General features: G+C 43.9%; 1 protein-coding gene across 2 annotated transcripts in view; it reads left to right on the forward strand.

Annotated features, from left to right (window-relative positions):
- The first annotated feature begins 2,445 nt into the window (after positions 1-2,445).
- The window catches only part of SYTL5 (synaptotagmin like 5), a 107,728-nt gene continuing 98,248 nt past the window's right edge, over positions 2,446-11,925 (forward strand). For both annotated transcript variants that reach the window (XM_019525567.1, XM_019525568.1), the window contains exon 1: positions 2,446-2,928. In XM_019525567.1, the coding sequence (XP_019381112.1) occupies positions 2,810-2,928 (119 nt within the window). In that variant the 5' untranslated portion in view covers positions 2,446-2,809. The remainder of the gene's footprint in view (positions 2,929-11,925) is intronic.

Below are 11,925 nucleotides of genomic sequence, written 5' to 3' on the forward strand. Positions count from 1 at the left end.
GGGGGGGGGGGGGTGTGGCATGATCACCGGTAGGCTCTGCTTGTGCACTCAGGTCTGAAGTGGCCAGATGCCAGTAGCCTCAGGGGAAGTGGGGAGTGTCATGGGCACTGATGTGACACTAGCTCTGTCCTATGCTGAAGATGACCTCAGGCAGGGCCCATGCCTCAGCACATGGGCTGAGCCCCTTGAAGGAGTGGTGTGTGGCACCCGATGCTGATGCTGGTTCGGCTGCGTGGAGGGGGTGGGAGAGGGGGAATGTTTCCTGGCTATAGGCATGGAGGTGGGTAGGGGGGAGCCAGGGCTAATCACAGAGACTGACTTACCACTGCTTCCTGCTGCAGCAGCAGCCCAGCTTGGACCAGGGCAGCCCTAGGGGGTAGCGCCCTCCATCTCCCACCTCCAGCCCCACACGGGGGCCATGGTTTGCAGGCAGACTGTAGCTGGGGCACAGCTCCCTACAGCCCTCCCTCTCCCAGCAGTGGCAGCAGAGTGCGTGGGCCTGCCCCAAGTGATGGATGTCTCATCTCCACCTGCTGCAGGTAGTTTGCTTTGCCACTGCTGCTGGGAGAGGGAGGGGAATGGGGAGCCGTGCTCCAGCTGTAGTCCACCTGCAAACCACAGCCCCCATGCGGAGCTAGAGGTGGGAGGTGGCAGGAGCTGACCCCCACCACCTAGGGCCACCCCAGTCTGGACTGCATTCCTACAGCAGGAAAAAGCAGTGAGTCAGGCTACGTGATTAGCCCCGGCTCCCTCCCACCCCACTCTGCACCTGCATCCAGGTCACATCCCCCGTCCCTCGCCCCTACCCCCTCTCCATGGCCAGACCTGCATTGGCATCAGGTGCCACTCACTGCTCCTCCAAGGGACTTGGCCCAGGTGTTGCAACACGCACCCTGCTTGAGGGGATCTTCAGCATGGGACAGAGCCAATGCCATGTCTGTGCCTGCACTGCTGCCGCCTGCAATGGGGGAATTAAACCCCTTCCCATTCCCTTCAGGGTACTGGTGTCTGGCTGCCACTGCTCTGGAGGCACAAGCAGAGCCTATCAATGCCCGCACCACTCCCATTTCTTCCTGCTTCAAATTTCTATGCCATTTATCACTATCAAAACCTTCCTTTTCTTTATTTTTAAAGTGCAGGAAAAGCAAGACCAGCTTTCACAAGTAACTACACAAGAAAGAATGAGGAAGAAAGGAAGCAAGCATTATATCAGTGCCACATGTTTTAGTTGGATCTGTCCCCTTCCAACATCAAAACTTGTAAATGTTGATTTAGTCTTACCCAACACAAGCAGTGTGTGTGCATACGTGTGTGTGTGTGAGAGAGAGAAAATAAATGTAGTATATTTATATGCATATGTGTAAAAATACTTGTTTCTGTTTCTTAGATAAAACCCTGTATCAGTTTTACCCTCTTTTGATAAAACTTTTGCTCAGTTTAGTGCAACGATGGATGGAACTTTCGGGATAAAAAAACAGCAAAATGTTGTTTAATTTTGTCATGCCCCACATGATCAGAGGTCAGGAAAACAGACCCTACGATGACAGACTGAGAGCCATGGGGCTCTTTAGCCTGGAAAAGCGCAGGCTCAGGGGTGATCTGATGGCCACCTACAAGTTTATCAGGGGTGACCACCAGTATCTGGGGGAACATTTGTTCACCAGAGTGCCCCAAGGGATGGGGTGGTTGAACGGTTATAAACTACTGCAAGACTGTTTCTTCCTTATGGGCTAGACATAAGGAAGAATTTCTTTACTGTCCAGGCCCTCAAGGTCTGGAACAGCCTGCCATCGGAGGTGGTTCAAGCACCTACATTGAACACCTTCAAGAGTAAATTGGATGCTTAACTTGCTGGGATCCTATGACCCCAGCTGACTTCCTGCCTTTTGGGCGGGGGGCTGGACTCGATGATCTTCCAAGGTCCCTTCCAGCCCTAATGTCTATGAAATCTATGATGCAAACTGAAGTGTTTCTGCGTTTTTACTACCTGGAGATGGATATAAACGATTTTTGTAGCTTTGATTTATTGGGAAAGGCAGATGTCTCCTTGGTGACAGTTTCTGTCAATCTTCCTCTTGTCAGGTACTTTTTTGCAAGTAATCTGACTGAAATCAATTAATTCATGTGCTACAGTATACCTAATACCATAAGAAAAGCACAGTCTGAAGGAGGATAGCAAAATGAAAACTTCCACAACAGGAGAGTAATTGCAAATGGAGTTGCACAAGGGAGCCTATACAGGAGCTTATTCTTCATAGGTATGAAGATAAATGAATAGTAACAAAGAGAAAGTACTGGCTGTGGATGACCCATGGAGCAATTTGGTAGTTTGCAAGTGACTCTACTTCAATTCTGTCATAGCTCTCGAACCATTATTTCATTTAGCCTTTTTACGGAAGTCCTGAATAATGTTAATACTTTCTCTTTTTTTCTTTTTTTCAGAGCGCTTTAATCTAAATATGCAGCTCTTATGTGGATTCAGAATATAGTTGTGTCAAAAGGTTAAATCCCACATGACCTGTGAATGTGGTCCAGAGGCCTGCAGCATGTCAAAGAATACCAGCAAAAATGCAATAGACAACCTGAATTTCTTAAAGGGAATGCAACAGAAATTTTTCTCTTTCATATAGCTGGACAACTTGGCTACATGCTTTTGACCTCCGGTTAATTTAATGGAGATCTGCCTGTCAGGATATCAGTTGACTTTATAAATCTTGAACCTTTGTCACAAATGTGCCTTTGAACTTACAGCAAAACATTTTATTGTTTAGAAAACTCAACTATTAAAAAAAATAACCATTGAAGAATCATGTCCAAAAACTTGGAGATCATCAATTTATCATTTTTGTTGGAGCATGAGAGGGAAATGATAATGGGCGTCTTGAAGAGAGATGAATATCTGAAAAGAGTTGAGGATAAAAGGATAAGGTAACTGTTAAAGCTTTTTAATTATTTTTTTCTGTTGGTTAAAGTGTTCTTAAGGCATTGCTGATAAGTGCCAACACAAGGGTTTCCTGCCTCAGCTTGGAGCCCTGAATTTCAGGAGTGACATCAGTGACAGAATCCAAGGGCCAGACCGAGTCCAGACATTCAGTGCCTTGATGGTTGTAGCTTCTGCCAGAGAGTAACAGATAAGAACTGCTGACTGCCTAACGCCTTAGCGAGGGCACGTTTCTGTCAGGGTGATGTCCCTTAGTCTTTCCCCAACCAAAGAGTACCCACAAGGCAGTGTGGGGCCAGGGTTTTGAGGTGCCCTATACTCACCTTTCTCTGGAGGTTGCAACATTGTGGTATTTTATAGGAGCTACCCTGCCAGAAGTAGCCCTGCCATGTTGCCGCAAGGTCCTCCAGTTGATTGGAGTTTATAGTCACTCCCAGTACCAAAATTTGAGAAGACTGACTTTGAAATAAACATGTACAGTATATAGTAATTTATTTCATACAGAATGCATGTATGTTACCTCTTTTGAAACTGCTGCACGTTTTATCACAGGTACTCCATAAGCACATTTCTAAGCAGCACTTTTGTACCTACTTACATATAGTACAAACTATGCAAGATTAGGGACCTACTTAATTTGCAGTTTTGTGGATATTGTGGAAACCACGAAAATCCAGGGTTCTCCATTAAATCTATCATATATCCTATTCAGACGGGCTATCCTTGTGATAAATTGTTTGCTACACAAACTTGAACAATTGACTTTTGCTCAGTCAATATAATTCAGAAATGATTTGGCCCAAGACACGATTTAAAAAAATAAATCAGTATGCTTGTCTAATATGGGCTATGTATTTTGTAGTCATGCTCAGTGTGAGCTCCATTTAATCAACTTCATAATTGGTTTCCATTACTGAGAACGTGCTGTTTTTGGCAGCAAAATAATGATAGGTAATGTATTTAATGAGCTTTCCTTGTATACAGATGTAAGATGAGGAGCTTTTTCCTCCATGCTGATGGGGGGAGAGGGGGAATCCTCACCTTATATTCAAGTAAATATGGTATTAATCATTTTATGCAAGGCTAACCTGCAACACAGTGCCAATGCATGCTTAGAATTAATGACATCTAGAATTATAGCATTCCTTGGACAGCTGCCACTACTGGCTTAATAAATTTGTAAAACATTTAAAATGTGATAGAGTTATGATATAATTAAATTTGATATTGCTTTGGAAAATGTGTATAAATTTCCCTGACTGATGCTAATTCCAATTTTTAAGATCCAAATGTTCCTCTTTTATTCAGTCAAAGGTTCAGTTAGACTCAAAGCAACAAAATATCTGAAACGTGTGTGCGCGCGTGTGCCTTGAATGCAAAGGCACTATTTAAGTGTTAGCACTGAATTTAGTAAAACAGAAAATAGGTTTGTTATGATTATCCAGCAGAAAGAGTGCTTATTTTTTAGTATGTTACTGAGTTCATATTTGCATTGAGCACTTAATTCTCAACTCTAACTCTGAGAGCACTTATAAAAATGCTTGGCAAATGTTTCTGTATTTGGTTGATTAGAACTATTGCAGAAATATTGGCTAATCTGGTAATCTGTCTGAATTTACTTCATGTAGACAGAACTATTTAATGAATTTATTCTGGGATTCTCTGGGAAGGAGGGTGTATTTTCTGTGATTGTTCAGAGTAAACAAGGGGCAGAGAGAGAGAGAGAGAGTGTGTGTGTGTGTGTGTGTGTGTGTGTGTGTGTGTACAATATGAAGCATCAGCAAGGAATGATCTGTGTTGCTTTATCTCTACAATGAGACTTTAAGGCCCCTGATTCCCATTACATTTAAGACATGTTTAGTAAATTAATTGTTCCTTTAATACTAACTGGCCACGCGTGCATCTACATTTTAAGGCATTATTATGCAGTAAACAATCCACAGAGTTATTCCATATATAATGACATAATACATATAATGTGGAATAACTTTGTGGCTTGTTTACATCATGCTTTAAATTGAACATGTGGCTGGGACTTATCTAAACCCTGTGTGCTGACCAGCTAGGAGATCCATGGGATTCAGAGAATCAGTGATTCAGCCATAGACACAGCTTTAAATGTTTTTTTCTAAATACCTTGAGGTACCAGGCGTGGCTCATGAACATTGCAATTGTGGGGCAGATGGAGCATCCCACAGGAGCGTAGTGGGGGACCCCATATGCTCGGCAGTATTTCCGGTCCACTTCCGGGTTTCCTGGGGAGTGTGCTGCCCCCCGCCCCGTGCCCTACTGGCTCAGTGATCAGCCACAGGGGAACGCCAGGTGCCCCCCCAGACCCAGGAGGCACCAGTCACTGATCTGGGAGGTGCGGGGGGTGTGTGGGGGCAGCACACTCCCAAGCGAACCCAGAAGTGGACCAGAAGTACTTCTGCCAAGCATGCTGGGAATCCCCTCGCGCTCCTGTGGGACGCTACCTCCGCCCCAACATTGCAGCACTCCACAAGCCATCTGGTGCCTTGAGGAAAAAACATTTAAAGCTGTGCCTATGTCCGAATGGTCAAATCTCTCTGAATCAATTCGGAGGGTTCCAATTTGATTTGGAGAGATTAAAAGGTCTCCTGATTTGATTCGGACTCAGAGATTCAGCCACTGAATCAGGCTGAATCTCCGCTGAATTGAATCGGGGACTGAAGCTTCTCACAGCCCTACAACATATCCATGGCAAAGAGATCTTTTTATCTTTAGCTCAAAAACAGACTTTTCAAGATCATGTTTAGTGCTTGGAATTCCAGTTGGTACAATCTGTTGCATATCTTACTGAAGCATTCCATAGAAGAATAGAGATTTGTTCCTCAGATTTATTTTCTGTTCTGGAAAGACACTACCTTTGCACAGTATCTTTTGTCCCTCAAGAATCTTGTCCTGACATTTGTTTGCTTTCCATTCCTATTAACATCCAGAATTTATAGAAGCCTTACAAAGCACATTCCCCCACAAGGCAAAAACAGAGAGAATAGAGAAACACATGGGGGGAGAACTATCAAGCTAATAAGAGGACTGATATTTGTATATTAATATCACTCCTACATCATGTGCTTGCAGCTGAAACATAATTACATGCTTTTAACATACGAAAGTGAATGCTACTACTGTAGTTTGGAGTGCTGGGATATTTTTACTCAGGCAGATAATTTCATGCACATAACAGGAAAATGCAGAAGAGAACAAAATGCTTTTTTCACTGTATTATTATAATTGGTTAATTCTGATAGATAATACTGATCCTATATAAGGCCCTACATATTTTCTTGGCCTCATAATATATACATAAAGTAACTGGAAATATCGTTTTGATAGAATATAAAATTAAAGGAGATATTGGATTTTGTGTGTAAAAGCAATCTTATTTTTTTTAAAGAAAATCTTGGCATAAAATATTTTTAACATCACCTTATGATATGACCACTCTAGTTTTTAGTATTCTGAAGTAAAGAAATACATCAAGGTACACAAAGTCAGAGGAGATAAAAAGAATGAATATGGGTTGGGAGGAAGGTGTAGTTTAAATAGACCTGTGAGGAGCATGTTTCCAGTCTGTATATAATTCAAGGCCAACCCTAAAATATAAGGAGGTTTTGTTTCTGTTTCTTGTCCTTAAACACTTTTGTTTTATTTTTTTATATGTTGTTTCTCTTCTAGACTTTAAAAACATATTCCTGTGGAACAGTAGAGCAACAGTCTTTTTATTATTATTATTTTTATCTTTTTGTTTTATTGTATTCTTTTCTTATCACATTTTATTAGCTTATTTCAATTTTATATCAAAATAATTTTGCGATGAAATAGGGAAGTAAAAATGTACTTTGAATATTCTTTTCTGGATTGTTTCTGTTCCAAATGTAAGCTGCATCTATTTGGTGTGTGTGGCTTGGTCATTGTGGTGCTCATCCCCATCTCTGAGTGCACTGTCTTACAAAAATTGTCTACAAGTAACTTTCTACATTTAGAAAAATCACTTCAACCTATTGCTGATGCAGAGCCATTGACGTAAAATCAATATTTGCACAACCCGCTGTATCTTAGTACTTTGCACTACAACTGAGTTTCTAAATCCCATGGAGCTTTTAAATGCAAAGCTTCTGTTTAACTTTTAAAGTACTGAATCCTTCTGTAAAATAAGAAAAGAAGAAGAATGGAATAATTGATGAGCACAGAAAACAAAAAAGTGATTCTTTTTATTTCACAATGTATTGCTTTGTTGGTTTTTCCTTGTATACACTAATTTCCACTCTGCCTCCTAGAAGCAGTTTAACTAGCCATGTTCATTTTAGGACTGCTCCAGCCTGGGTGCTGTCTTATCAAGGATATGAATAGTTTGGTCCTTTTGGATAAATAGTATAACTCCTTATCGATATAAAAGCTCCATAGCTACAATTAAAAATATAAGCACATCCTAAATATAGGAGAAATTTCTGTCTCTGATACCACCCTGTGGTTACTCTTGGCAAATACTTTGAAAAAAGCTGAAAATAATTTTGAGAAACTGTGTATGGAAATTGGCTTTCCAGCTGATTGGGTATTTGGAGAATTTTGTAAAGGTGTAACTACCATAAATTATTTGTGGACTGCATGCATTAGATATATTGTACACATTTTTGCAAGACTTTATAGATTGTTCTCTGAAGAAAATATATCTTATGCGATAGCATATTGCTCATGATACGTTCATGGGAGGAGTGCAGGCTGCTTGTTTGGCAGCTATCACATCTGACAAGTAAATTGCTCCATTTAATTCATTACTGTTTGAAACAAGAAACTTCAAATGTAAAAATAGTTACCATCTTCAGTACCAGAAAAGCAGATGCTTCTGCTGTTATCCATTCTGCTTAAAGATGAGGGATCCTCCATTTGTAAACTAATTAATAACTGTTGTGACAGTGACTCATTCGGCTGCTCTTATAATGGGTACAATTGATCGTAGCAAAACATAGTAAGAAGCCAACCATTTGTAGCCCAGAGAGGTTTTCCACCTGCTAACATAATTTATGGTGTTTCAAAAAATTCCTTCAGCGAAAAGTTCTGTATTGCAATTGTGTACTATGTAATAGGGGCTTTTTATTTTTTCCTTCTCTTTTCAGCTTCATTCTCTCTTGGGAGGAATTCTAAAGTTCCAAAGAAAGTACATTAAGAGTAGTACTCTAAAACGGGGAGGGGAGAATTAGGGCAGAGCTGTTTCCATCCTCTCTCTTTGTTGTTCTTTTCTTTTTCCTTTTTTTTTTAAAAAGGAACTCTGGAACTCATTTCCTGGCTGTGACTTGCTGTGTTCCTATAACCTTTTCTACATGTGCAGGTGAAAGTGTGATTGGATCTAATGCATATAATCACACAATCACGTCTCCTGCCATGCTATACATCCCATAATAGTGCCATGCCATAATAGTGTCCCTGGTAGGCTTCCAAATTGCTTTACATTTGTAAACATATCAGTAAAACATTGCTGAACTGATCTCTCTATATATAGTGGCGTTACATTTTAATTGTGGAAGAACACAGATTTTGGGAATTTTGGAGGTTTTTTATCAGAGAATTTGCAATTTTTTAAACCGGGAGCACTAGGATCCCTGCTGGGGAGGCAAGCCAGGGCGAGCACTGGGGACCCAGCTGGAGGGCAGACAAGGTGGCTCACCTGGCCATTTGGGGCCAGGAGGACACGCTTTGACAGTTCGAAACAGGCCACCACAAGGAGCACATCCTTTGGGCAATAGCTGCCCAAATGGCAGAGCAGGGACACCAGAAGGCATGACAGCAGTGCCGCCCTGTAACAGGGAATCCTAGCCCTGCTACTAGGCCTCTTTAAGACCAGAGTCTTTAAGAACATCAAGTACCAGGAGGGCAGGGGTTAAAAGCCCAACCACACAGGCCGGTCAGCTGACCGGAAGGAGATAGGGCTCTGGGCACATATAAACCACAGTGCTGAGGCTGGCAGGAGTTAGTTCTCTGGCAAGCTGCCAGGGGAAGGAGCTCCTGCAGAGAAGAGCTACCCAGGAACATGGTGGCTGCCAGATAGACTGTTTACAGGGCTAATGAGGTTCCAGGAGTCGACAAGGTACCCAGGGCTGGGATGCACTCAAAGCCAAATCAGAATTAAAAGTGCTAGTCTTTACATACCATCTGCGATGCATGGGTGACCGTGTAGGGGAGGTTTGGAGCTGTGGATAGTGACCCCTGGTGTTGGGGTAGTAAATGGGCAGTCTCCCGCCTGAGTAACATCATAATTTTTGTTCCTTCAAGGTGTGGTAGGAGAGAAAGGTGGGTGGTTGGCCCAGAAACAGAGTCAGACCAACATTGGACAGGCCCAGGGATTGCCCTGTCACACAGCTGAAGGCCAACTGTGTAGCCACTGGAAGCTGGCCCAAAGGTGCAGGCAGCTCTGCTGCAGTGCCCATACCAGAGCCCGGGCAGCTGTGTGGTTCGTGTCTAGCTCTGGCAGGTACGCAGCCATAGGGCTGCAGGTCCACAGCAGTGGATGCTGGCTCAGGTGGCAGCAGGTCATAGCCAGGTAGCAGCCCCCACTGCCATACTGCTGCAGTGGGTAGAGGGTGCAGGGCCACTCTAGGTTAGGGCTGCTTCAGCTAGTGTCCCCAGATACCAACTGTCTCAGCCTCAGAAGCTCCTGAGGGCAAGTATCCCTGAGCTGCTCACCAGGGCAGATTTTAATACTGCTGAGACCAGCATAGGTGCTGGCCCCAGCCTCTAGCTCCTGCTGGCTGAAGATCCAGGAGGAGCCGGGAAGGGTCAGTTTGCTCCAAGTGGCACAATTTGCCCCACACCAAAGTGCATGTTCAGGCATGTGTGCTGAGGCCGAAATCTCTGGCACAAATTTATGCTGCTGCTGTTTGAGCTGCTACAAGCACATATGCCTGTATGTGTGGATGTGACCTCTGGCCGTGTCCAGATGAGCGTGCACACATTTGTGGTGCCACATACTGCACATTTAGATGTTCTCCATGCTGCAAGGGAATGCTGCCTGTGCATGCACTGCTCCACTTTATTTTTCTGCAAGTTTTTTTGACCCCTGGATATAGGGGGAAAAAAAGCCTGTGGGGAAAAAAAGCGGAGTAGCACGCACACAGGCAGCGCATGCCACTCAAAAGTGGAGCTGGGCCACCCAGAGCTGTGCTGTGGCTCTTGGCCAGGCTCAACACAGCAGGATCACTGCTACTGCAGCCCTGGGAGGCCCCCATGACCCCAGGTAAGGCTGCTGGGGTCAGCCCAGTGCTAGCCCCAGCCTCCCCTACCCCACCCTGGGTAACTTGCTGCACCCCATAGCACGCTGGGCATGGGCATTCCCAGGGGACAAGTAACAGTGGCTCAAGGTGTGCTGCAGCTAGTTTTCCTTGGGGAATCAAACATCCACACTGATCTGGATGCACCCTCTGTGTCCAAGTGTAGCAATCTCTCCCTCTTTTGTAAGTTGTAGTATAAATAAATGCTCCGTGACCTGAGTATGATAGCAAGAAAAATCTGATTATACCATGGTACAGGTCTTTTCACTACTACAAGGGCTTTAGAACAATTTGGAGGCCATATTCCTGGGAACAACTTTTCTTAGCTAAGTACAGATGGTCAAAAAGCCTGAGGCTGAATCGATTCAATCTTTGCAAGTTAATCTAAGCTGCGTAGACTGAACCAATAAACAAATGAACAGATACTCACTTTTGATTCCAGAAATGCAGCCATATGTTTGTAGTGGCCCAAGCCAGAAGCTGGAGCACATTAGAGCACGCTTCTCTGCTTGACTGGAGCAGACAGCTTGGGCCAAGGCTGTGAGGGGGGGTTGTGGGGAAGGTACAAAGCATCCTGCAACATCGAAGGACTGTGAATTAACTTGAATCTGGAGGGGTTATGGGACAGAAGTTTAGTAAACCAATTTAACCTAAATCAGTTATGTCTGATACTATATCCATCCAGGTTCATCTTAAACTCGTTTCAGCCACTTTGAAAGTGGTTTATGTGCTCTCAACTTCTCTTCTGTTACAGATCACTTATACCAGTTTATGTGTAACTTCTGTCCTTAACCCTTGAATCCCAAATTGTGAGGAAGTAAACAGAGAGAAGTAATAAAGAATATGTTGGAGGCATGGGCATTCTGAATTGGTTTTAACTCTTCTACCTGGTTTATGTGGACTAGCACGGACTCTAACTTATTTCTTTTGAGACTGTAATTCCTGCTTCCCAGTCAGTATTATATTGAAAGATGGTTTTACAATACCTCATGTTTGTAGAATTACTTAGGACGTGGCCATTTATCTAGGATCTTAGCCCTTGGCCTCTTAGTCATTTATCAAATTTGCTCTTAAGCTAAGTCTACTTCTGTCTTCTGCTTTGATATTTTATGAGGGCATGTTCCTTGATTTTTTTTTTTTTTTTCATGCTCTATTTAGAAAGGTTATTAGCTACTTGAATTCTGTTTTTAAGATACTGGGTACAATGAATGCAAAGCATTTCCTGTGCAATTTGTGTAGGGTTTTCCCAGACATGTCCTCTTTTTTGGACCTCTGTGCTGCGTCTGGGTGCATTTTTAAAATAAGAGCAAAATGTCTGGGTTTTCTGCAATCCCTGGCTGGCTGCTTCCAGCTTGGAGCAGGGGGCAAGGTGATTGGCTGTTGGGGGTCACGTGTTCCCAGTGTGGGCTCTAGCAAGCCAGGTAGAGAGAGAGAGAGAGCATGCAGTGTGGGAGCTACTTCAGCACCAGGGCTGGGGGAGCAGGGGCTGTGGGTTGGAAGTGAGGGGCACCAGCACGGTGGGGGGCAGGGGCGGTGAGTCAGGAGCAGGGGGTACCAGTGGGGCAAGGGGAAGGGGTTGAGGGGCGAGGGCCACTGGCAGGGCAGGGGACAGGGGTGGCAGGTTGGCAGTGAGGGGCACCAGCAAGGCAGGGTGTAAAGGGAGCAGGTTGGGACTGAGGGGCACCAGCAGGGCTGGGG

This window comes from Gavialis gangeticus, unplaced genomic scaffold (genome assembly GCF_001723915.1).
Source record: "Gavialis gangeticus isolate Ggan-Ray unplaced genomic scaffold, GavGan_comp1, whole genome shotgun sequence".
NCBI classification, from domain to species: Eukaryota; Metazoa; Chordata; order Crocodylia; family Gavialidae; genus Gavialis; species Gavialis gangeticus.